This window comes from Mobula hypostoma, chromosome 7, assembly GCF_963921235.1.
Source record: "Mobula hypostoma chromosome 7, sMobHyp1.1, whole genome shotgun sequence".
Lineage (NCBI taxonomy): Eukaryota > Metazoa > Chordata > Chondrichthyes > Myliobatiformes > Myliobatidae > Mobula > Mobula hypostoma.
Window position 1 is genome coordinate 39,774,399 of NC_086103.1, and position 27,553 is coordinate 39,801,951.

Consider the following 27,553-nt stretch of genomic DNA (forward strand, 5'->3'; position numbering starts at 1 on the left):
AACAGCAGGAAACCAGTGACCATCTGCTCGCCACTCTCCTTCAACTCTCTGTCTCCATACAGCAACCCCACAACAGTCACCCTCCTCCCTTCTGAGGCCCGGATTCTGGTGCCCAAACACCTCGACAGATCCTCAACTTGGTGCCACAACTCCCTGTGCCAGTGCATCTTACACTTTGAGCTCCAGCCGTCTCTGTATTTATTCTATGGACCGAGCCAAGATTGCCTTCGTCATCCCTCTCTTGCGTGGGCATGCTTGGGCCTGGACCGCCCACTAACTAGGACACTAAAACCACAATTTGCAACAAGTATGAGGAATTCACCACTGAGATGCGCCAGGTCTTCGCCCACCTGGGAAGTGGAAGGGAGGCAGCGGATCGTACACTTCAGCTGTGTCGAGGTTCACACTTGGTGCTGGATTACACGGTGGAATTTGGAATCCAGAACCTGCGTGGCGGACTGAGGCTCGAATGCAGAACTGCTGCTGACCCATTACCGTCACGGCCACTCGGAGCGCTTGAAACATGAGCTGTCTCCAGAAGATGTCCATTGACCTCAAAAGCCTCATCTCTCTGGGCCTGTGCTTTGACAAGCATCTTATGGAATGACCCTCAAGATCAACAGCCAGAACCCCAGTTCCATTCCCAGAACCATTTCAGACTGCAGGACCCTCATCAGCAATGCCTCCAGAAGCCGGGCAGTTAGGGAGAGCTCTCTTAACCTCTCCAATAGTGTGAGCATTGGTGGAGGAACAACTTGTGCTCTTACTGCAGAGCCTCCGATCACCCACTCCAATCAAGTGCCCGTTGCATCTGGGGACTGGCACCATCTGGTAGATATGAGGGGCCTTCTATCTGATAAGCTCTCCCTGACCCCTTATTCTTGCTCCATGGCCTGATTCACTCATTGTCCTCCTCCACACCCTGAAGATCCTACACATACAGAACAGCAGACAACTTTTTGGACTGGACTCTGTGTGAGTAGCTTGGACTCCTCACCGAACCTAACTCCCCTACTGCATCACAGCTATTAATGGACGTACCCTGGGGTCTGGGATGGTCAGAGTGCACACTGCCTATGTACATGAGCATTGGAGACCACCATGAGTCAATCCAATTCCTTCTTATTGACTGACCCAACACTCCTCTCATCCCAGGCTATCCCTGACTCTCCACTCACTACCTTCACTTCACCTGGTTCACTGCTGAGTTTGGGGACTCACCTGCCAGACCACATGCTTGCAGCCTCAGTAATTTCACCTGTAAATCTGTGAAGACAGTGGAGTCCTCAAACTTACATGCAGGAGTACCATGATTTAGCCATTGCCTTCAGTGAAAAGGAAGTCAGTACACTGCCACCTCACAGACCACATGGCTGAATGACCTCCTCCCGGACACACACCCCCTAAGGTTTTCTATTTTCCCTCTCCCCTCCTGAGACCAAAGCCCTGAATGACTACAGTTTAGGCCACCCCAGTCCCCAGTGGGTGCAGCATTCTTCTTTGCCAAAAAGAAAGATGGGGTCTCCGTACCAGCATTGACTACCATGGACACACCAAATCACCATTAAGAACCCATTAAGCTATCCTCTCTCCTTCATGGATAGCACATTCGAAACACTCTGTGGAGCCCAGATCATCACTAAACTGGACCTACGCAGCACGTACAGCCTGATCCGCATCCACTGGGGCACGTGTGGAAGACTACGAGTTTAGTATCTGTTCTCTCTTGTTTTGTGGCCCCCTCGTGGCTTGTTATTTTGCAGTTTATTATTAAAGTTATCACTCCCTGCTAAATTGTCTCTGCTGCTCTGCTTCTGGGTCAAGCCTCCTCCGCGTTCAGTAGTAAAATAAAGATAAATTTAAACAACAGAACAGCAACGGAGTGATAATATGCCTAAATCTTATCAGGTGTGTTCATTCACACCCCATTGTCTTATTTCATGAAAGTTTGTGAAGTTGAACTGAAGTCTGGTGTTGCAGACAAATGACTAAAGCACAAGACACATTTACTCATTGGATGCATGCGCATCAAAGATCTATCTTCTCTCCTTGCACACAAGCAATTGGACGACTGAATAATGGAAACAATTAATTTAAAGATTAACTTGAACATCTAGTTGCCCATAAAACAAAGGAGATTTCATTCATGACCACAAAAGGGCACCAACTGAAAAAGAGTGGTCATTACATCGAAGGGAACTTGCGAATGTGTTTGTGTTGTTGACTATGGCATGCACAGTTTATTGTCCTGACGAAGGATCTCGGCCTGAAACGTTGACTGTACCTCTTCCTAGAGATGCTGCCTGGCCTGCTGTGTTCACCAGCAACTTTGATGTGTGTTGCCACAGTTTATTGTGATCTTGATTTAGTAGTTAAATGGAGAAAAGGAAGGTAGGGGAAATCACACTGTGTTTCAAATTCATGCTTCCATGTACTTTTAGTGAGTTCATCGAATCTGCATCAATATTGCAATACTAATTCTCTCAGCAATTAAAGAAATACCTTAGAGATGAATAAAACAAAACTCACGTGGAACAATATAGACCAGAGATTCCCAACGAGGGCAGTTACGTGTCCTGAGGGAGTGTTAGGGGAAATGGAAGTCATTCAAGATTCCAGGGGCGAGGGTAGGCAGCACTCTAACTTGAGGCATGAGACTTGTCGACCGTTAGCAGAGCAGGCACTTCCAAAAAAAGATGAGGCACTGGACCACAGGAAGAACCACAGCTCTGCAGGCGGTGAGCACTCGTTGTCACAACACATCTGAAACTCAGCCATCTCATCCGGTTTTACCAACCAAACAGACATTATTGGGGATTCATAAATTAGCAACCAGGGTGAACAACAGTTCCACTTGACTTGCAGCATGGAACGAGTTCATGCAATTTAACAGTTGGTAAGTCAAGTACACCCTCTCAACTTTCTCTACAGATCTATGGAAAACAGGTCACGCAACAATACAGTGCTGGCCGGAACCAAATGGTGCAATAGAGCCGATTCAGTGAATCTGCTGACCCAGAGGACTCCTCTTGAGGTATTCAAAGTGACCTCGGCTTCATATGTGGGGTCAAGAACCACCTTTGGGGATTATGAGACCTTACATGATTGGTCAATCACACTAACTGGAATAGTATAAAGGTAGCTTGCCGAACACCTGCTCTGTCCCAACTAACATTCAGGTTCCAATCTGAATGCTAGTCAACGTAATTTTTGCTGTTGTGATCGTCTTTATCTTCGCCTCGCAGTTCCTTTGCGTGATACTACCATCGTTTCATCTGCGTCAACTCGTTGCCATCGTCAACATTCAATAGGCATTCCCAGTTTGTGTTATTTTTAATTTTAATTTAGCCTGGTTAATGATGGATACGTGTGTACGGCACAACCTCTATGAGTCTGGAGGCAGTGAAGCCTTGAATTCTAATCTCGCTAAGAAGCACAGACAACAGAAAGTGCATTGATACACTGTTACATACCTGGAGTATGGTTTTATTCTGTTCCCATGAGACCCCATGTGTCTTATTTGTATTACGTACTGTACTCTCTAATGAAGCCATAGCACCATCAAGATTGCAGGAACATTTCTGAAAAAGACACCCTGAAAAGGCTACTTATAGCATTACTCAGTTCCAGAAGATGAAGAAAATATTTGACAAACATTGCACACTTCAGTCATTTGCAAAGAAAGCTTAAAATGACCTTGATACTTTGTGATGATTATGATTATGAAGACACATAGTCCTATTTATTGTCATTTAGTAATGCATGCATTAAGAAATGATACATTATACTTTATTGTCGCCAAACAATTGATACTAGAGTGTACAATCATCTCAGCGATATTTGATTCTGCACTTCCCGCTCCCTGGATTACAAATCGATAGTAAATATTAAAAATTTAAATTATAAATCATAAATAGAGAATAGAAAAGGGAAAGTAAGGTAGTGCAGAAAAACCGAGAGGCAGGTCCGGATATTTGGAGGGTACGGCCCAGATCCGGGTCAGGATCTGTTCAGCAGTCTTATCACAGTTGGAAAGAAGCTGTTCCCAAATCTGGCCATATGAGTCTTCAAGCTCCTGAGCCTTCTCCCGGAGGGAAGAGGGACGAAAAGTGTGTTGGCTGGGTGGACCGTGTCCTTGATTATCCTGGCAGCACTGCTCCGACATCATGCGGTGGAAAGTGAGTCCACAGATGGAAGATTGGTTTGTGTGATGTGCTGCGCCGTGTTCACAATCTTCTGCAGCTTCTTCCGGTCTTGGACAGGACAACTTCTATACCAGGTTGTGATGCACCCTAGAAGAATGCTTTCTACGGTGCATCTATAAAAATTAATGAGTGTTTTAGGGGACAGTCCAAACTTCTTTAGTTTTCTTAGGAAGTAAAGGTGCTGGTGGGCCTTCTTGGCAGTGGACTCTGCTTGGTTGGACCAAGTCAGATCATTTGTAATATTTACCCCAAGGAACTTAAAGCTTTTGACCTATTCCACTTGCGCACCACTGATGTAAATTGGGTTGTGCGGTCCACTACTCCTTCTGAAGTCAATAACCAATTCCTTCGTCTTGCTGACGTTGAGGGATAGGTTATCTTCGCACCATGCCACCAGGTTCTTAATTTCCTCTCTGTACTCAAACTCATCATTACCCGAGATACGGCCTACAATTGTGTCATCAGCAAACTTATATATTGTGTTCAATGGAAACTTAGCTACACAATCATGGGTGTACAGTGAGTACAGCAGGGGGCTGAGTACACAGCCTTGTGGAGCACCCGTGCTCAGAGTGATTGTAGAGGAGAGCTTGTCCCCTATTTTTACAGCCTGGGTCCTGTCTGTGAGGAAGTTGAAGATCCAGCTGCAGATCTGAGTGCTAAGGCCCAGGTTCCAGAGCTCAGGAATCAGTTTATTTGGAATGATGGTATTAAAGGCAGAGCTGTAGTCAATGAAAAGGAGCCTTACGTATGCGTCTTTATTCTCCAGGAGTTCTAAGGAGGAATGTAGGGCCAGAGAGATAGCATCTGCCGTTGACCTGTTGCTCTGGTAGGTGAATTGCAAAGCATTGAGGTTGACTGGTAGGCTGTGGTTGATGTGTGCCATAACCAATCGCTCGAAGCACTTCATAGCAATTGATGTCAGACCCACAGGTCGATAGTCATTCAGACATGCCACCTTGCTCTCCTTCAGCACTGGGATTATCGTTGCCTTCTTAAAACACGAGGGGACCTGAGACTGAAGCAAGGAGCAGTTGAAGATGTCAGCAAACACTCCAGCTAGCTCGCTTGCTTGCACAGGCCTGGAGAACCCGTCCCGGGATGCCATCTGGGCCCGTCGCCTTCCTTGGATTTATCTTCAGGAAGGCCCTTCTAACGTCCTCCTCAGTGACGATGAATCTCGATGCCTCCAGGTCCGGTTCATCCAGAGGGAGCGGGACGCTCCTCCTCTGTTCAAATTTTGCGTAGAATACGTTAAGTTCGTCAGGAAGAGAAGAAGGTCAGCACCTGAACAGGGACAGGGAACAGGAACAGGGATAGTGATCTCACTGCTTCTTATAACATTTCCAAAATGATAGCAACATGTGGATAATCTCATACAATTGGAAGATCAATAATGCCTGCTGTACCACTGTTCTCAAAATGGATACCAGTATTTTAAAATCAATTCCTGAATAATAACTCTAGCTCATCAAATTGACAAAATGAGTTAAAACATTGAATAACAGCTATGCACAGAGCTACAAAAAAACAGAATTTTGTATACAACTGGATGACTCAACCATGCGAGACAACAAGGCATTGTTAATGGCATATCTACAGTTTATCAAAAATGGATTAAGAATGACTTTTGATCCATAAGAAATAGGAGCAGAATTAGGTCATTTGGCCCATCGAGTCTGCTCTGCCATTCAATCATGGCTGATCCTTTTTTTCTCCTCCTCAACCCCATTTCTTGACCTTCTCCCTGTAACCTTTGATGCCATGTCCAACCGAGAACCTATCAATCTCTGCCTTAAGTACACCCAACGTCCTGGCCTCCATAGTTGCATGTGGCAACAAATTCCACAAATTCACCACTCTCTGAGTAATAACCCTAGCTGTCATATTGACAAAATGAGTTAAGACATTGAGTATCAACTATGCACAGAGCTACAAAAAAGAGAATTTGCTATACAACTGGATGAGTCAACTGTGCGAGACAATGTCTGCTATGAACAAAATTAAAGCTCATCTATTAAATAGCAGAACATTTCACCAGTTATGCCAAGATAACGATGAAGAGTTTGAATGCTTGCTTCTTCACACTGAAGTGAACTAGCTGTCAAAAGGGGGCTGTTTAAAACGTTTTTTTGATCTTTTTAATACTGTGCTTGAATTTCTGCTCTAAGTTGACAAGAGCCTGGGAAACAAGATTGAACTTCTACGTGGAGATGTGCCATACCTAGCCAATCAGTATAACAAAATGAACATTCTAAATATGAAACTGCAGGGTGAGAATTTCAATTTAATCCAGGCAAAAAGTGCAGTGTCCACTTATATTGGAAAATTTGAAATATATAAGCAAAATGTTGGGAGAAGAATGTTCTCAGAGATTTCCTGCATGGGCAGTATGGCACTATCTTTCACAGATAGTGATTTGCAAGAGTACTACTTATACCTGCAGTCACTGAAGAAGGATTTTCAGATTCAATTCAAGGATTTGAAAGATCTGGAACTTCCAGACTAGGTAATTAACCCATTTCTATGCATGGTGGAAGAACAGGAAGAAGAAATTATTGAAATTCAGAATGATGAAGAGGCAAAAATGCTTTTCAAAAATGTCAGTTTTTGAGGTATGTGGCTACACTGTCATACGAAGTTTCCTGGTCTTTGGAGAAGAGCCAAACTGCTCTTTGTTGCATTTCCAACTTCCTCCCTTACTGAAAGAGGTTTCAGTGCTGTGAACCACATACTCACAAAAAACCAGAAGCCACTTGGACATTGTTTAGTGTGGGGACTTAAGGCTTTTGCTGTTGCTGTTTGCTGTTCAACAACTTGAACCAGATATTTCAACTCTTGCTAAAAACCATCAAGCTCGACGATCACATTGATATCGAAGCTGATGTACAGTGTAAGCTAGGTTTAAAGACAAATTTAAAGCAGAATCAGTTTTCTCATGTTAGTATATGGTAACGCAAACACGAGGAAATCTGCAGATGCTGGAATTTCAAGCAACACACATAAAAGTTGATGCTGCCTGACCTGCTGCGTTCACCAGCAACTTTTATGTGTGTTGCTTATGGTAGACGTGTTCTTACACTATGGGGGTGCCGTAAAGTATACTGTGCCTAGGAGGGGCATTGGCAAGTAGGGGGAGGGAGCACTGGGTAAAAAAAAGTTGGGAAACGCTGATTTAGACGCAATATGGGAAAACAGGACGAGTGAAGATGGGCAACAATTGCGACATGGTCCTGAAGGTTCACCTTCTGTATTGAACAACTCTTAGGTCTATGACACACTTTATCACTGCCTGTTTAGTAAACGAGGTTCTCATCTTTCTGATGCCATACTTCTGTCCGCCCCATCCTTCTCTCCAGGTCTGTATCATTTCCGGCTGGACCCCAATCCACTCCTTCACATCCATCTCCACGTTCTTCCTACCGCTTGCAACAACCTACTCTTCACGGCTATCTCCATCCTTTCCTTTCCATCGTTCCTTTCACCAAACCTGTCTTCCTCGCCGGCTTTCCTGTCTGCCTGTACTTCTTCCATCTTTCCCCTCGATCTTTCTCACCACCCACCTACTTCACCATTCAGCAGACTTTTGATAGAGTTCGTAAACACAAAATACTCTGCAGATGCTGGGGTCAAAGCAACACTCACAACACGCTGGAGGAACTCAGTAGGTTGGGCAGCATCCGTGGAAATGATCAGTTGATGTTTCGGGCCGGAACCCTTCGTCAGGACTGTAGGGGGAAGGGGCAGAGGCCCTATAAAGAAGGTGGGGGGAGGGTGGGAAGGAGAAGGCTGGTAGGTTCCAGGTGAAAAACCAGTAAGGGGAAAGATAAAGGGGTGGGGGAGGGGAAGCAGGGAGGTGATAGGCAGGAAGGGTGAAGAAGGAATAGGGGAAAACACAATGGGTAGTAGAAGGAAGTGGAACCAAGAGGGAGGTGATAGACAGCTGGGGGAAGGGCAGAGTGAAATAGAGATAGGGGAAGGAAGGGGGAGGGAATTACCGGAAATTGGAGAATTCTATGTTTATACCAAGGAGCTGGAGACTACCTAGACGGTATATGAGGTGTTGCTCCTCCAACCTGAGTTTAGCCTCATCATGGCAGTAGAGGAGGCTATGTATGGACATATCCAAATGGGAATGGGAAGCAGAGCTGAACTGGGTGGCTACCGGGAGATCCTGCTTGTTGTGGCGGATGGAGTGCAGGTGCTCGACGAAGCGGTCCCCCAATCTGCACTGGGTTTCACCAATGTACAGGAGGCCACACTGTGAGCACCGGATGCAATAGATGACCCCAACAGATTCACAAGTGAAGTGTTGCCTCACCTGGAAGGACTGTTTGGGGCCCTGAATGGTGGCAAGAGAGGAGGTGTAGCACTTACGCTTACAGGGATAAGTGTCGGGTGGGAGATCCATGGGGAGGTACGTGTAGATCAGGGAGTCGCGGAGGGACCGATCCCTGCGGAAAGCGGAAGGGGTGGAGAGGGAAAGATGTGCTTAGTGGTGGGGTCCTGTTGAAGGTGGCAGAAGTTGCGGAGGATAATATGCTGGATCCGGAGGCTGGTGGGGTAGGATCCGGAGGCAAGGGGAACTCTGTCCCTGTTGTGGTGGCGGGAGGATGGGGTGAGGGCCGAAGTGCGGGAAATGGAGGAGATGCGAGTGAGGGCATCATTGATGACAGCAGAAGGGAAACCACGATTCTTAAAGAAAGAGGACATTTGAGATGTCCTGGAACGGAAAGCCTCATCCTGGGAGCAGACGCAGCGGAGACGGAAGAACTGGGAATAGGGAATGGCATTTTTGCATGTGGTGGGGTGGGAAAAGGTATGGTTGAGGTAGATATGAGAGTCAGCGGGCTTGTAGAAGATGTCAGTGGACAGCCTGTCTCCAGAGATGGAGACCAAGAGATGGAGAAAGGGGAGAGAAGTGTCCAAGATAGACCAAGTGAATTTGAGGGCTGGGTGGAAGTTTGAAGTAAAGTCGATGAAATTGACGAGCTCAGCATGGGTGCAGGAAGTAGCACCAATGTAGTCGCCAATGTACCGAAGGAAAAGTTGGGGAGCAGTACCAGAATAGGTTTGGAGCACAGACTGTTCCACATAACCAACGAAGAGGCAGGCATAGCTGGGGCCCATGTGAGTTCCCATAGCTACACCCTTGGTCTGAAGAAAGTGGGAAGAGCCAAAAGAGAAGTTATTAATTGTGAGAACCAGTTCCGCCAACCAGAGGAGGGTAGTGGTGGTGGGGAACTGGTGAGGTCTATCGTCCAGAAAGTAGCGGAGGGCTTTGAGGCCTTCTTGATGGGGAATGGAGGTGTATAAGGATTGGACATCCATAGTGAAAATGAAGAGGTTGGGACCGGGGAACTGGAAGTTATTGAAGAGGTGGAGGGCATGGGATGTATCTCAGATGTAGATGGGGAGGGACTGAACTATGGGTGACAAAATGGAGTCCAGGTGGGCAGATACAAGTTCGGTGGGACAGGAGCAGGCAGAAACTATGGGTCTACCGGGACAGTCAGGCTTGTGGATCTTGGGGAGAAGGTAAAACCGAGCGGTACAGGGTATGGGAATTGTGAGTTTAGCGGCTGAGAATGGAAGGTCACCGGAGTTGATAAGGGTGGTGATGGTGCGGGAGACAGTGGTTTGATGTTTTTTGGTGGGGTCCAGGAGCGGCAACACTTCACTTGTGAGTCTGTTGGGGTCATCTATTGCATCCAGAGCTCACGGTGTGGACTCCTCTACATCGGTGAAACCCAACGCAGATTGGGGGACCGCCTCATCAAGCACCTCCGCTCCGTCTGCCACAACAAACAGGATCTCCCGGTAGCCACCAACTCGAACTCTGCTTCCCACTCTCATTCAGATATGTCCATACATGGCTCCTCTACTGCCATGATGGGGCATGGGTTGGAGGAGCAACACCTCATATATCGTCTAGGTAGTCTCCAGCTCCTTGGTATGAGCATATAATTCTCCAATTTCCGGTAATTCCCTCCCCCTCCTTTCCTCTATCCCTATTTCACTCTGCCATCTCCCCCAGCTGCCTACCACCTCCCTCATGGTTCTGCCTCATACTACTCATTGTGTTTTCCCCTATTCCTTCTTCACCTTTCCTGCCTATCACCTCCCTGCTTCCCCTCCACCCACCCCTTTATCTTTCCCCTTACTGGTTTTTCACCTGGAACCTACCAGCCTTCTCCTTCCCACCTTCTTTATAGGGCCTCTGCCCCTTCTCCCTTCAGTCCTGACGAAGGGTCCCGGCCTGGAACGTTGACTGATCGTTTCCACGGATGCTGCCCGACCTGCTGAGTTCCTCCCGCGTGTTGTGAGTGTTGCTTCGATAGAGTTCACCGTCCCCAGCGAACGCGGGACCGTCGTTCCGTCCTCCGGCCAACAGAGGGCGGCCACACCTGGAGCCGGGCGCCCGCCACTTCCTCGCTTCCGCCGTGCATCTTGGACGCTGGAAGCAGCTGTGCAGGCGCGGAGCTGCTCCTTTTGTGGCCGCGGGCTCGTCGCGACGACTGTCCGCAATGGGCAGGGAATCCAGGTACAGAGGGATGCGTCGCGACTGCGCCGGGGGAACTGCCGTCGGACGGTTCTAAGTCGGCGGTACCGTTTAAAAGCTGTGCTTACCGGTTTAGGCCGCGTGAGAAGCACCGGCGCAAGCCGCTTACTTTGGCGATGCGTGGCTGGGAGCCTTCCCCAGCCGCCTCCCTCCACCGAGCTGATGCCGTCCTGCCTTGGTGAGCCTGGGAAGGAGGTGTGCGGCACAGTCTACATCTGGTGTCAGACTGGCTCGTGTGGACCAGGAGGGTTGTGATTTTCCTCTCCGAGATGTGTCGAGAAATCTAATGAGACAATGGGAAAAGTAATTTGAAAAGGTTTCCTTTGACGTAGCTGCTGTTGAAATTCGGAAGTACCTGTTGTACCCGATTAAATACCCAGGCACTGATGTCAGATGAGATTTGCAGTAATCAGTCTTATTTTCTCTACTTCTCTTCTAATATTTATAGTTGTGCACTTGTAGTGCTACTGTAAAACACTATAATTTTCTTTGGGATCAATAAAGTATCTATCTATCTTGTTTCGGGACAAACGCTAATTTATTAACTGTAATTTATTTGCCTGTACATACATTAAATTATTTTGAAGGATTTTATTCTACTATGCATGGTTTGCTAAACTTGAAAAAAATCTTATCTTCCTCTCATCTACTGGACTCTCCAAAATCTGGAGCTTTTTGCATACTTTGCCCCTAATGGTTGCTATTATCACCTTCTTTACTTACAGATTCCAGGACTTGGCCTTTGTGTTCCTGTTAATCACCTTCCAGTAACCGTTTCTGCCTTCACTCTCCCCTACCCCCCACCTATCTCCAGCTATCCCCACCTACCTCTGTCTTGCACTTGTATGACTTCCACTTCTCTACCTGTCTCGATCTGTCCATCATCTTTCAACATGTCATTCCCTCGCTCATCTTTATACTGGCTTTCTTCATTCTCCACTTGCAGTCTTGATGCAGGGTCTCAACCAGAAACATCAACAGTTCCTTTTCCCCCCCAGTAGATGCTGCCTGACAGGCAGAGTTGCTCCAGGTTCCAGCATTGCCAGTCCCATACGTTGACTTGAGGAAAAAAAAATCATGCAGCTCTGGATATATGAGCTCTAGCAAATGGCTAAAATGCTGACAATCAGTGGGAAGAGAACTATTTAATGTTTTGGATCAGGAACCTTTAATAAGAATGGATCAGTTAAAAGCCAAACACATTTTCCTTAGAAATAGAAGTTCAGGAGTAGGTGCTTTAAGTCTGCAACACAATCATGGCTGATCATCCACTTCAGACTCATCTATTTTTGCCTTCTCTGTTCTGATCCCTTTGACATGAAGTAAAATACCCACCTTCTTGAAGTAATGGAGACTGCAATGCCTTCTACTTGAGAGAATTCTATTGCTTCACCACCCTGTCGATTTTAAGTTTGATAAAAATAGAATGGGTGCAGTTAACAAAATGAATTTCTGTGAGTCCTGAAAGAGGGTCTCAGCCTGAAACGTCAATTGTCTATTCATTCCCATAGATGCTGCCTGACCTGCTGAGTTTCTCCAGCATTTTGTGTGTATTGCTTGTGTAACACCCTGGTAAAGGTTTCACTGCTGATGTTGTAGGATATTTGAATTACGCCGCCCGAGAAAACGGGTTTTGCTCAAAAAATTGATTGGTGGTGGTTCTGGCTGAGGGAGAGCCAACTTGTTATTTTACAGGAGGTGTAAATAGGAGATTAACAAAGAAATGAAATGCTGGAACAGTGAAGTACAAAACACTATAGATGTTATATACATTAAATAAATCAACATGCTAGAAATAGTTTGTAAACATAGGTTTCTGCAGCTTCTGTGGAGAAAGAAATACTGTTAATGTTACAAGTTAATAACCTGTCATCAGAACTGCAGCATCTGAAACAGATTGGATCTGATTTGAAATTAATATGATTTAACAATTAATGGCCATATAGAAATAAATGGGATAAATGAAATTGAATAAGTCAAATAGAGATGTGGCTACAGGGTGATCAAGGTTTGCAGTTAAATGTGTAACTTTGGGAGTAGATGGCAAAATGGAAAAGGGCATAAGTTACACTGAGTCTAAAGAATGGAATAAAGACTACAGAGGAAAATCAAGAAATGGTTTCAGTTTTGATGGAGACGTGGAGTAGGTGGATTGTCATAGGAGAAATTGGACTGGCTAGGCTTGTATTCTGTGGAGTTGAAGAGTGAGAATGAATTGATTGAAAAAATATAAAATCCTGAGGTGTCTTGATATGATGAATGTGGATATGGTGTTTCCTCCTGTGAGAGCATCTGGAACCACAGATCACTCTTTTAAAAAAGAAAATGAAGAAGTAGCAGAAGTTTGTGAGTTTTGGGTCTGAAATGTACCTGCTGATGCTGTTGTTTTTGATGCCTAATTTGAAAATGAATCAAGGTGACCATCTGAAACTGAAACATACATAATTTCCTAGGCATTACCGGAAGCGATCTACATCCCGAGGCCGTTCTGCGAGTCGCTCCAGGAGCCGTTCGCCTGCTGAGAAGCGGTCTAAGCTTGGCGATACCAGAGGTCGCTCACGCAGCAGGGACCGTGATCGAAGGAGGGATCGTTCTCGTAGTCGAGACAGGCGAAGATCAAGGTCACGGGAAAGAAAGCGGCTTAGGTGAGGATGTTGAGCCTTTGTGAAGTAAAAGTATTTCAGCTTATTGTAATAATAATAAATAATGTGGTGTTATGGCTAAATTGTGTTTGCAAGTTTACTTTTGTGATATAAGACTAGGTATTAAGTCGGTTTGAAACTAGAAGAGTAAGATTGTGATGACAATATTTCATAATCTGTTATGGACGGTGAGTTCAGTAATAACCTTACTGTGATTTGGATTTATAAAATAAACTGTAACCATTTATATCTTTTCAGCTGCCACAGATTCCAACTTCATCGGTTGCTATTTTGGATTTTTATGTTTTAAATATCACACCTATCTTTTAATTAATCTCCAGGCTATACATTTTAGTCCCAGAAGTTCAGTTGAAGACTGCTTATTAGGTGATATTTTGAACAATAACAGCTTTAATATTTATAGTTGTGTACACTCATTGGGTAGCAGTGTTGATATTCTTTATAATGAAGCCATCCAGACTTTGTAAATAATTATTAAATTGTGTATCATTAATCAAATTTCTTACTGTTATATCTGTAGAATAATTAATTTATTGACTATTTTTCCAGCAAGTAAGGAATTGCTTTAGATAATATTTTTTCTGTATTGTTTTGAATTGTCATATTGACTTTAATTCATTGCTATTAAATCAGAGTTAAACATTAATGATAAGATGAGATGTGTGCACATATTGCTACTGTTTAAGTAATATGGTAGAACTTTTGTTCTGCTGAAAGCATCCTTTAATTTGTTTTAATCATAATTCATTGCTATAAATTATGAAAACTATATAGTTATATGAAGCATTTATATCTTAAAATATACAAGAAAATACTGCAAAGATTAGTGAATTTGCAGATTTTCTAATGGGTAAGAAGAATATACTGATTTTATCCTATTAATGACCCATATAATGATTCTGACAATGCTGTTAATTCTTGAATTATTAGATTAATTCTCTTTGCACCAGAGTGATGATTAACACTTATAGAAGCGTATTTGAGAATGGCGGCCTTCAATCAGAATATAATGAATATTCCGAGTGTGTTCTGGTAGCTAATGAAAGTATTAGATTTGATTATAGACTAATTTGAGCATTTGCAGGGAACTTTGATCAGCATCCTTTCCCTATATCAACATGCCCTCAAACATTCATTATATTTATTTTGAGATTTACCATAATAATTTGCATGGATTTAGGTTTTTCGTTATCTCTTAATAGCATACCTCTTTTTGTTGAGTATTATGCATTGCCCTTCAATTAATCTAGTTGTATAAAATAAACCAAAACTATGCTCCCCAATTATAATCTATTTATTGTGCGTTATGACAGACTATCATTAATAATGACTACAATTGGATTTAATGCATGTGACTTTACAGTATGGGTATCCGTGCGTGATTTTCTTGCAGTAGATTTCTCCCATTTCAGACTAAGCTTTGACTGGGCAGCCTGAATAACACCAATGTTCCTGTGGCATGAACAGTGCTTGGTAACTGACCTTCTTGATTTTCTTCCCCATTTGCTGTGGAATTTGTTTTGTATAAATAGCAAAATTTCACAACCTAAGGAATCTGTACCGTTGTACAGAACTTGTTAGAGCTGTTCTGTGAGAAAAAATGTGGTTGTTGTCCCTAATCTGTAGTGAAAATAGCAGCAGGACTAAAGAAACCAGAAATTTTAACCATTTTATATCCACTGCAAAATGTACAGCTGAATATAATTTAGTTTTGACTGTTTTATTTTCCGCTTTCTTTCCAATTGTTTATCTTACACAGAACACCACAGAGATGCAGAATGTCATTGGTCATGTCAAAGTGAGTAGATGGTAATTTAAACTTAACCTTAATCAAACTTTTAGCTGCTGATCCTGGCTCAGTAGCATTCTTGCCTGAGTCAGAAAACTATGAATTCCATTTCCACTCCTGAGTCTTGAAGAGACCATAAGACCTAGGAGCAAAATTATGCCATTCGCTTCACGTTGAGCCTCTACAGCTATTTGATCATGGCAGATTTATTTTCGCTCTTAAATGGATTCTCCTGCCTTCTCCCCATAACCTTTCACACCCTTTCTAATCTAGACAATGCACACATAATGCTGGAGGAACTCGCAGGCCAGGCAGCATATATGGGAAAGAGTACATGCAACATTTGGGGCCAAAACCCTTCATCAAGACTTTCTAATCTAGAACTTATCATCCTCTACTTTAAAGATACCCTATGACTTGGCATCCACAGCCATCTGTGGCAATGAATTTGATAGATTAAACGCTCCGTAGCTTTAAAAAAAAATCCTGATTGCCTCTGTTCTAAATAGACTTCCTTCTATTCTGAGGGCGTTCCCTGTGGTCCTAGACTCTCCCACTATTGGAATCAATTTCTCCATGTTAATAACCATGTTAATAGTCAGTAGGTTTCAATGAGATTCCCCCTCATTCTTCTAAACTCCATTTAGTACAGGCTCAGAACCATGAAATGCTCCTTGTATTTTAATCTTTTTGGTCTTGGGATCATTCTTGTGAAACTTTCCGGACCCTCTCCAGTACCAGCACATCCTTTCTTAGATATGGAGCCCAAAATTGCTTACATTACTCCAAATGCGTCCTGACCAATGACTTGTAAAGCCTCAGCATGACATTCTTGCTTTTATCCACATGAAATGAATGCCAACAATGCATTTACCTTTATTATCACCGACTTAAACTGCAAGTTAACCTTTAGGGAACCCTGCACAAGGGCACTCAAGTCCCTTTGCACCTCTGATATTTGAATTTTCTCACTGTTTAGAAAATAGTCTACACCTTCATTCCTTCTTTCAAAATGCATGGCCATACACTTCCATACATTATGTTCCATTTGCCACTTCTTTGCCCATTCTCCCAATCTGTTTAACTCCTTCTGCAGACTCCCAGCTTCCCCAGCACTACTTACCTATCTTCGTATTGTCAGAAAATGTGATTACAAAGCCATCAATTTGGTCATCCAAATCATTGACATATAATGTGTCTTAAAAAAAATCCCAATGCCGACCCCCTGTGGAACATCAGTAGTCACTGGCACCCAAACAGTAAAAGGCTCTCTTAATTCCCACTCTTTGCCTCCTGCCAATCAGCCAGTCTTCTCTCCATATTAAGGCAATCTTTTGTTATTGGAAGCACTGTCTCTCCGATAAGGTCCAAAGTCCTGTCCGCCCTCTTATAAATGTGATGGGTCCCAAGGCTATTTTCCAAATATATAAGGGGAATTTGACATAGTGTGTAGGATAGCATTTATTATTCACCTTACACTAAGAATAGATAATTTGACAATTTATAGTATTGCTGTTCGTGAAATTTTGCTAAGTGCAAATTGCTCAATATGCCAGAACAATCATTTGTTTCTTGACAATTGCATTAGGAGATACCAGGAATGCAAATGACATAAATGTGAATTATTTCTGTGTTATATTTAAGTTTCTGTTGCTCTTCACTCAATGCAATATGTTAATTTACAGTATAATGTCTTATTTTGTGCAATTAGTTGGTTGCAAAGGTCAGAAAAAATTACTTATTAACAGATTTGCATGAAATGGGTATAGTTAATATACTGCTTGATGTGAAGACATTTGAGACTAGGAATACCAAATTTGTTTTCTTACATTTGGATTTAACTATACAAGATGAGTTAAAATATTTTCACATTTTCAATTCTTAATATAAAGATAAATATCTGAGAGAAAACTAACTGAAGATTTGTATGCAAATTAACTATAACTTGTTTTCACAATCATTGAAATGTAAACACTTCCATCATAGGCGATCTCGCAGTCGAGAGAGAAGAAGATCTCGCAGTCGAGAAAAACGGAGATCGTTGAGCAGGGGTAGAAGTCGTAGGTCACACTCTCAGCCACGCTCTCGGAGTCGCAGTAAGAGCAAGGAAAGAAGGTATTACGATGATATGTGTAATTCATTACTTCTGAGTATCAAATGAAAAAGAAATTCAAGATCAGATGAATTCTTTAGTAGAAGTAATTAGTAGAGCTGAATACAGAGGGATTGTTTTCCTTGACCTGTGATTAACTCCTGAACCTTTCAAAAGATTTTGACCATTATTAACCTGAAAGAACAGTACTGTAAATTCAATAACCGGACCAATTGCTTCATAACCGGTTGACTTTGAACATCATTTATTCTTCCATTCTTGCAAGTGCTGGTCTCGAATAACTGCAATGTTGGGTAATATAGGGACAGTGTATGTTGTATTACCAATAGTGTTGTTTGTCATTTCATCAGCAAACTCCACTGAAAACAGTACTGTTGGTTTTGCTTCCGTTCCCTTTCATCGTGTTCTTTACTGTCATTATAGAAGCTTAGTGGATTGTATCTCTTCTATTAACAAATATTTCATTACTCCCATTTTTTAAAGCCAGTATTATATTTTGTTGTCCACAACTGGCATTATGTTTCCTGCTATTCTAACAGCATATTCTTACTATTATTTGGCATCTTTAATATTGAGAAGCTTTCAAATTAATTTGGCAGGATAATGGAATAGTTGTTGGGGAGGTGCAATTAAATATGAAAAATAGAAGCAGGGTGGTGGTCAAAGGGTCTTATTCTAGCTGGAGGTCTGTGATTAGTGGTGTTCCGTAAGGATCTGTACTGGGACCTCTGCTGTTTGTCAGGTCTATAAATGACCTGGATGAAAATGTAGATAGGTGAGTAGTATGTTTGCAGATGATATGAAGATTGGTGGTGGTGTGGATAATGTAGAAGACTGGCAAAGAATATACCAGGATATAGATCAGTTGTAGATATGGTCAGAGAAATGGAAAGATCCTTAACAGTATTGATAAGCAGGGAGCTCTTGCATTCCAAGTTTATAACTCCCTGAAAGTGGCTACTCAGGTGTTTAGGGTGGTTAAGAAGACATTGGGCATACTTGCTTTTAATAGTCAAGGCACTGAGTTCAAAAGTGAGAAAGTTATGTTGCAGCTTTATAAAACTCTAGTTAGGCTGCATCTAGAGTACCGCATGCAGTTCTGGTTACCCCATTACAGGAAGGATATCGAGGCTTTGGAGAGGGTGCAGATGAGGTTTACCAGGATGTTTCCTGGATTAGATGAGCCTGTGGTTGAAAAACTTGGTTGTTTTCTCTGCAACGGGGGAGTCTGGGAGGAGATCCGATTGAGGTTTATAAGATTAAGAGGCATAGATCTCTTTCCAAGGGTCGAACTGTCTAATACCAGTGGGCATGTATTTAAGGTGAGAGTTCAAAGGAGATGCGAGGGACAAGTTTTTAACACAGTTCTGGGTGCCTGGAATGCGCTGCCTGGAGTGGTGATAGAGACAGAAACATCAGAGACTTCTAAGAGATGTTTAGGTAGGCACATGAATGTGAGGAAAATGGAAGGATATGGACATTGTGTAGGCCGAAGAGATTAGTTAGCCATTGGTTTACAACATTGTGGACGGAAGAGCCTGTAACTGTACTGTACTGTTGTATGTTCTAAACCTAAGACAATACAGCAGGCAAGCAGACACCAAATATAAGGCAGCATTGGATCTTTTTTAATGCAATGAATCTGACTAGTAAGGCAGAACCTGGAGCAGTGATCAGCACATGAAAAGATGATATCTTTTGTGTCTCAGAAACATAATTGATTAAAGAGCAGGGCTAGTAGCTCAATATTCCAGGGTATAGAATCTTCATGTGTTGGGGCAGAGTGCAAAAGAGAAGGTGGCATTACAGAATAAAGAACCCGTTACATTGGCAATGAGGGAAGATGTTCTATAAAATAGGCCATATGGGTAGAACTTGTGAACAAATGGTTGGGATGGGGTTTGATCACTTTGGTGGCTGTATACACTAGGCCTCATAACTGTTAAAAGGTAGGCAACTCTAGGCAATTCACAGACAAATATAAAACTAACAGGATTATAGTTGTTAAGTATTACAATTGCTCCAATATTAGCTGTGATTATTTTCATGGAAAAGATGTAGCGTGGTGGAATTTTTATAATGAACCAGGACAGTTTGAGTCAGTACATGGTGTTGGTAGAAAGGAGTCTTCTTGTAGGCACTCTAGATCTATATTACATGAGTTTTGGGCCAGCATGTTCCCATAAGGGTGAATGACGTGAACACGAAGTCCAAGGAGCCCTTGGATGTCAAAAGATGTTGAGTGCTGGGTACAAAAATAACAAGGAAGCATGTGGCAGGTACAAGAAAGTGAAAATGGGGCAGGAAGCAGGTTGGAAAGAAATAATCATAGTGCCTGTGGACTAGAGGTGAATGTTGACACAAGAGACTGAAGACAATGGGAAACTAGATCAACTCAAAAATTGCTGGAGGAACAGCAGATCAGGCAGCATCAATGGAGGGTCTTGTTCCAAAACATTGACTGTTCATTTCCATCTATTGATGCCGAGTTCCTTCGGCATTATGTGTGGGTAGAAGTGAATATTGGTGGCTAGCCTCTCCCCTGAGAGGGAGACAGATGCAGGTAGGGCAGGGAAGAATCAGATGGCCCAAGCGAAGGTGAGACCAGGTTGGAAGTTGGTTGCAAAACCAATGAATTTTTCAAGGACTGAAGAAGTACAGGAAGCAGTCATCAATGTAAGGGGGAAAAAGTTGGAAAGTGGGACTGGCTAGGACTGTATCAAAGGTGGTTCTACAAATCTCTCAAAAAGATTGGCATAATATGTTTAAGTGATCTGGAGGAGGTAAGTGGAGTTGATTAAAAACTTAAATCTCTGTGAGCTACAGTTAGGGATCAGACAGGAGAACAGCAAGTGTACTTCCTTTATTGAAGAATGTTAAGTACAGGCCTGTGAAACTAATGTCTGTGGTAGGGATAGTTATTAGAGAAGTTTTTGAGGGGACAGATTCATCTGTACTTAGAATGACAAAAATTAAACAAAGATGGAATGGTTTTGTTAGAAATAAATCCTATCTGTCTCATTTGATTAAATTTTTCATGGAAGCAACAGATGCGGGCAGTGTGATTGATGTAGTGGGCATAGACTTCAGTAAGGCAAGAGCCCACATTGGAGACTGATCCCCAGAGTTAGCACTCACAGAATCCAGTGCAAATTCAATTCAAAATTTGTTTTGTAATAGGAAGCAGAGTGATGGTTGAATCTCGTTTAGTGATTGAAGGCCTGTAAACAGTAGTGTATGTTATTGCACATTAGCAATTTAGATATGATAGATATCATGTAGGAGACATGATCAGTAAGTTTGAAGATGACACAAAGATCAATAGTATTTTCAAAAATGAAGCGTGTAGTTGTAAGGTCCATTTGTGTATTAAATGATCATTAAGATCGGAAAAGTAAAGACCAATGGGATTTAATCTTGATAAGCATGTTGTAGTGCTCCTTGGGAGAGCAGATAAAGTTATGACTAATACAGTGAATGGTAAGCACTTGAACCTATCATTTAAATGAGCCTTAATGTGAAAGTCTAAGAATCCCGGAAGATGACAGCACCAATAGATAATGTAGAAAAAGGGGACCATTATTTAATAGCTAGGCATAGAATATAAGAACAGAGAAGTTATAGCATAACTTTATAACATGTTGGTTATGCTATAACTGAAGTACCATGTGCAATTCTTTTTGCTATTCCAAGGGAGAGACATGATTGCACTAGAGTGCAGAGGAGACTTGTTGATGTGCAAGTTATGAGGAAAGACTGGGTAGACTGGGTTTATTTTCTTTGCAGTGGAGGAGGTAAGGGAGGAGTCACATGTTAGTGGTATATAGAATTATAAAGGTTATAGATACGATATTTAGAAAAAGACTTTTCTCCATGGCAGAAGTATCTAAAACTAGAGGGCATGGATCTGAGTAAGGTATGAGAGGATTGGATAGCTGTTAAGAGCTTTTTCACTCATGTTTTCGGAAACTGAAATGCAGCACCTGAATGGGTGATGGAGGCAGATCCTCTCATAATATATACAAATCTAAATCAACATTTGATTGGTGAATATGTATGCAACTATGGACTCAAGTGCTGCTAAAAGGAATTAATATAGATGGGTTCTCAATGATTATCACAGACCTGGAGACTAGTGGGTCTGTTCTTCGTGCAGAATGACTATGTGTCATTGTGTGCCTAATGAGAATAGGTTGAGTGACATTGGTCTTTTCTCCTTGTAGCGACGGAGGATGAGAAGTGACCTGATAGAGGTGTATAAGTTGATGAGAGGCATTGATCGTGTAGATAGCCAGAGGCTTTTCTCCAGGGCTGAAATGGCTAACATGAAGGGGCGTAGTTTTAAGGTGCAGAGGGGACATCAGTGGTAAATTTTTCCACACAAAGAGAGATGTGTGCGTGGAATGCACTGCTGGCGACGGTGGTAGAGGGGGACACAATAGGGTCTTTTAAGAGACTCTTAGATAGGTACATGGAGCTTAGAAAAATGGAGGGCTATGCGGTAGGGAAACTCTAGGCAGTTTCTAGAGTATGTTACATGGTCGGCATAACATTGAGGGCTGAAGAGCCTGTATGTTCTATAATTATGATTAAAGTTCCTACTCAACTCAGGGTGGACATTTTCTCCCTAACTTCCCATTCAAATACAAGTTTTTAAGACACTCAGCAGTAACTTATACCTCTCCTATGCAAATGAAGATGATAAGTAAGTACTACTTTTCCAAATGTAGCACTAGGTCAAGGAGATATGTCTCCTCTTTTGACATGTTCTAAATCTAGTAAAATGTGCATTTATATCTGTTGACTGCACATTAAGACTAAACTTGAAATGTTATACTGAGATTTCCAACATCTCTTCTCTTTACCTTTTTCAGCTTGTGCAACTCTCACAAAATCACAACATAATTTCATTGCTTTCCTCCTCCTCAGAGAGTACCTCATCACTGTAGTTCATAGTAGAGAATCCTGGTAGAGAAGTTACAGAACTTTGACCCAATGGGAATTAAGTAACCCAATTGCAAAATTCCTTTATTTTGGAATTTTGGACAGCAGGAAACATTTGGTCTTATCATGCATGTGCCAGGTTTGAGAAAGAAATGTTTTTCTGACTTGGCTATATGTAGTACCATTTTCATGCCAGTAGGTACATTCTTGTTATATATGGTCCTAGTATAAAATGATTAAAAATTAGTTCATGGTAAAATATTGTTGATCTTTTTTTTAACTTAATATACAGCAACTGGTTTAGATGATGTAAAACAATCCTTTGTACTCATTTACCCTTATTGTGGTAGACCTGAACTTATCTGATTGATGGCAGAGGTTGTTATGTATGGTTATCAGCCAGGATTCCTGTTTCTGCAAATCTGTCTGAAGATGGATTTGGTGAAAACATTTAAGCAAAACAGTACTTGGAAATCTGATCTGTAAACGGAGGGGGAAAATCTCATTCGTTCAGACAGTATCCATACAAATTAACATTTCAGGATGATGAACTTGCATCAGGAGCGCTAATGTGTCTTGAAGTTTTTGATTTTATGTATTTTCCAGGTCAAAATCCAAAGACCGTGTAGAAGCTACCAATGAGGCTGCTAAAGAAAAGAAAAAGGAAGAGAAAGACGATGACAAAGATGTCAGTGTAAGTGAATTTAGAAATAAATAACATATCATTTAGAGGTAACATTTTGTGACCCTGGAGCACCCAATTCAGCTACCTGCAGAATGTAGTCACAGTTGTAGTGTTGAGAAATCCGGTTACAGGTTTGCACAAGGTAATCCACCAAAGGTAGATGTAGTAAAGAAGTTGATGATAATCAAAAAATTGTAAGGGTTATAAATCTGAAATAAAAATGGAGAATGCTGCTAATGACAGATCAGGCGGTATCTATGGGAATGCGAACAGACTTAACAGTTCAGATCAGTGACTTCTCAGTAGTGATATTTCTGATGAAAGGTAATGTTAACTCCATGGATGCTGTCTAGCTGCTGGAGACTTCCAGCATTTTTCCTTTATATATCAGATTATGCTGTTTATTGGGTGTTTACTGTAGTCAAATCACCAGAAATTTTCCATATCAAAGTGCAATATTCCAGGTAATAGAAATGTGAAATGTGGTAGTTAGATAGCATCTGTGGAAAGCGTCATGACCCATGCATTTTTTTTTTGCCAGCCTGCATCATTTACTCAGTTTCCTGCAACTCATTAGTTGCAGAGGTATTAGTTCTGCAAAACAATTGTCTTCAGTGGTGCTCTGCTGCTGGAATCTTGTTTTTACAGAACTTGGGACATACCAAAAGGAGCAAGTTATTAATGCGCTGCTAGTAAATAAGATTGTTGCTTTGTTGTTTGACCTCAGATCCACTTTCACGGCCAATTCCTATAATTACTGATTTCCTCTGAAGTCCTAAAATCAATCTCCTTCATACTTTAATATAGTTATTATATATTAAGTAACCTTTGGGGTAGAAATTCCAGAAATTCACAGACTTTTTCTTCTCAATCTCGTGTAGCTGGCCTCCTATCCTCAGCCTTTGCCTTGTAGTTTAAAACTCTCCTATGTAACAGAACATTGTAGCAATAATTTGCACAATCATGAATCATAAAGTAAGAAGTACATAATGCATGGTGAATATTGTGATTATATACACAGTTATGATGCCTATAACTCAATGTAATTTATTCTTAAAAATGTAACAACTTTATGAATTCACAAATGTCTGTGTGGCATTTGTGTAGCAATGTACTAAAAAAATAGAGGCCTGATGATATAATTTACTACAGCATAGAAATTTCCAAATAATGATATTTAAATATAAAATCTATTATTATTTTCCTAGAATTTTGAACAGAGCAAATTAGAAGAAGAAATGAGAAAACGGAAAGAACGTGTTGAAAAATGGAGAGAAGAACAACGTAAAAAGGTTGTAGAAAACATTGGTGAAATAAAGAGAGAACTTGAAGAGATGAAACAGGGCAAAAAATGGAGCCTTGAGGATGATGATGGTAAGATCCTTAATGAACACGTATGCTTCATGTGAATTTATGCTGAAGATTATCCCACAGTCATTAACTGTTTGATCACTGGGTCATTCTGATTTAGTAAGATAGTTGTGGAAGGATATATTTACTGTTTTGGCAATGTTCGTTTAGGTACATATGTTGTACTGCGAAAAGACCCTTTTTCGTCTTTGATAAACTAGTGCTTGAGAATTTTGTGTCTGTTTAAGAGGATAGATATTAACATGCTATCTTGAATTTCTTTCCTTCTTGTTGTTTGAGACAGGCACTTAATCAAAATTCAAGATTAGTTTGGGCATGAGGATAAAACAGAAGGGGAAGAGAATATATTGGAAATAGTCCAATTTCAGAAATATTGCAGATTCATAATCAGGTTAAAGTCTGGTGATACTGTGGTGAGTCACTCCTACCCATCTGAAGCCTTTTACCATCTATAAGGTACTGGCTAAGAATGTGATAGAGTTTGACCCCCTCTTACTGCTCCAATAATACTCAGGAAGCTCACTGCTACCCAAGACAAAGTAACCCACCTGCTTGTCATCTCTCCACCTGGTAGAACAGTTATCCTCAGCATCATTGGTAAACTATTGTGGTAGCCTACCAATTACAAATGCATTATCAAAATTCGCAACCTCAAAGGCAAGGATGTCAATGGGAATACTGTCATCTTTATTCTCTCCTAGTCACTCACCTTCCTAACTTGGAAATACTTTGACATCTCTTTGTCTGTGTGGGACAGAACTTCAGGAACAAATGATCTTTTAAAACATTGGATAAACTTAACCACGTAGAATGTGGTGGGTGAAGAAGGTAGCTCACCGCCATCACCTAAGGGAATTTTAGGATGAGTATACCAACCAGTGGTTACCAAAGTAAATAAGGTTGAAAGAATACAGATAAAAATTAAGATGATGTTGCCAGGTCTGGAAGACCTGAGTTATAAGGAAAGATTGAATAGGTTAGGACTTTATTCCTTAGAATGTAGAAGATTGAGAGGAGTCATAGAGAAGTACAGCACAGAAAGAGGCCCTTTGACCCATCTAGTCCATGCCAAAATCATTTAATTTGCCTAATCCCATTGATCTGCACCAGGACCATAGCCCTCCATATCCCTACTATCATGTACCTATCTAAACTTAAATGTTGAAATTGAGCTCGCATGCACCACTTGTGTTGGCAGCTCATTCCACACTCTCTCAACCATCTGAGTGAAGAAGTTTTCCCCTAATGTTCCTCGTAAACTTCTCACCTTTCACCCTTATGTCATGACCTCTGGTTGTAGTCCCACCCATCCACAGTGGAAAAAGCACGCTTGCGTTCACCCTGTCTATATGTAGGTAGGTGACCAAAACTGCACACAATACTCCAAATTAGGCCTCTCCACCGTTTTATACAGTTTCAACATAACATCCCATCTCCTGTGCTCAATACATTGATTTATGAAGGCCAATGTGCCAAAAGCTTTCATAGACATGACCTACCATGCACGAAGCCATGCTGATTATCCTTAATCAGTCCATGTCTATCTACATACTTCTATATCCGGTCCCTTACAATACCTTCCAGTAACTTATCAACGACTGATGTCAGACTCACTCGCCTATAATTTCCTGGTTTATGTTTAGAGTCTTTTTCTCTAAACATTGGATGAGCATTGGCTGTCCTCCAATCCTGTGGTAACTCTCCTGTTGCTAAGGATGTTTTAAATATCTCTGCTAGGGCTTTAGCCATTTCCCACAGTGTCTGAGGAAGCACCTTGTCAGGCCCTGACAAATTATCCACCCTGATTTGCCTCAGGGTAGCAGACAGCTCCTCCTCTGTAATCTGTACAGGGTCCTTGATGTTGATGACACTTTGCATTACTTCTATAGACTTGATTTGATACAGGTATACAAAATTATGAGGGGTATTGATAAGCAAATGCTCAATTTCAACTTTTAAGCAAAGTTTTGTTAGGTTTGGTTTACAAGTAGATAGAACCATAGAACATTACAACACTGAAACAGGCCTTTTGGCCCTTCTTGGCTGTGCCAAACCATTTTTCTGCCTAGTCCCAATGACCTGCACCTGGACCATATCTTTCCATACACCTCTCATCCATGTACCTGTCCAAGTTTTTCTTAAATGTTAAAAGTGAGCCCGCATTTACCACTTCATCTGGCAGCTCATTCCACACTCCCACCACTCTCTGTGTGAAGAAGCCCCCCCAATGTTCCCTTTAAACTTTTCCCCCTTCACCCTTAACCCATGTCCTCTGGCTTTTTTCTCCCCTAGCCTCAGTGGAAAAAGCCTGTTTGCATTCACTCTATACCCATCATAATTTTATATATCTATCAAATCTCCCCTCATTCTTCTACGCTGCAGGGAATAAAGTCCTCACATATTCAACCTTTCTCTGTAACTCAGTTTCTCAAGTCTCAGCAACATCCTTTTAAACCTTCTCTGCACTCTTTTAACCTTATTAGTATCCTTCCTGTAATTTGGTGACCAAAACTGCATACAATACTCCAAATTCGGCCTCACCAATGCCTTATACAACCTCACCATAACATTCCAACTCTTATACTCAATACTTTGATTTATAAAGGCCAATGTACCAAAAGCTCTCTTTACAACCCTGTCTACCTGTCACGTCACTTTTAGGGAATTTTGTATCTGTATTCCTAGATCCCTCTGTTCTACTGCTCTCCTCAGTGCCCTACCATTTACCTTGTATATTCTACCTTGGTTTGTCCTTCCAAAGTGCAATACCTCACACTTGCCTGTATTAAACTCCATCTGCCATTTTTCAGTCCATTTTTCCAGCTGGTCCAAATCCTTCTGCAAGCTTTGAAAACCTTCCTCACTGTCCACTACACCTCCAATCTTTGTATCATCAGCAAATTTGCTGATCCAATTTACCACATTATCATCCAGATCATTAATACAGATGACAAATAGCAATGGACCCAGCACTGATCCCTGTGGCACACCACTAGTCACAGGCCTCCACTTGAGAGAAGCAGTCCTCCACTACCACTCTCTGGCTGCTTCAATTGAGCCAATGTCTAATCCAATTTACTACCGTTCCATGTATACCTAGCAACTGAATCTTCCTAACTAACCTCCCATGCAGGACCTTGTCAAAGGCCTTACTGAAGTCCATGTAGACAATATCCACTGCCTTCCCTTCATCCACTTTCCTGATAACCTCCTGGAAAAAC

At 41.9% G+C, this 27,553-nt stretch overlaps 1 protein-coding gene across 3 annotated transcripts in view; it reads left to right on the forward strand.

Annotated features, from left to right (window-relative positions):
• The first annotated feature begins 10,642 nt into the window (after nt 1-10,642).
• Nucleotides 10,643-27,553, forward strand: part of ddx46 (DEAD (Asp-Glu-Ala-Asp) box polypeptide 46) — a 61,262-nt gene continuing 44,351 nt past the window's right edge. For 2 of the 3 annotated variants that reach the window (XM_063053290.1, XM_063053291.1), the window contains exons 1-6: nt 10,643-10,749; nt 13,221-13,412; nt 15,190-15,228; nt 17,206-17,334; nt 22,883-22,970; nt 24,170-24,335. In XM_063053290.1, coding sequence (XP_062909360.1) covers nt 10,733-10,749; nt 13,221-13,412; nt 15,190-15,228; nt 17,206-17,334; nt 22,883-22,970; nt 24,170-24,335 — 631 coding nt within the window. In that variant the 5' untranslated portion in view covers nt 10,643-10,732. The remainder of the gene's footprint in view (nt 10,750-13,220; nt 13,413-15,189; nt 15,229-17,205; nt 17,335-22,882; nt 22,971-24,169; nt 24,336-27,553) is intronic. The other variant, XM_063053292.1, reaches the window with a different exon arrangement.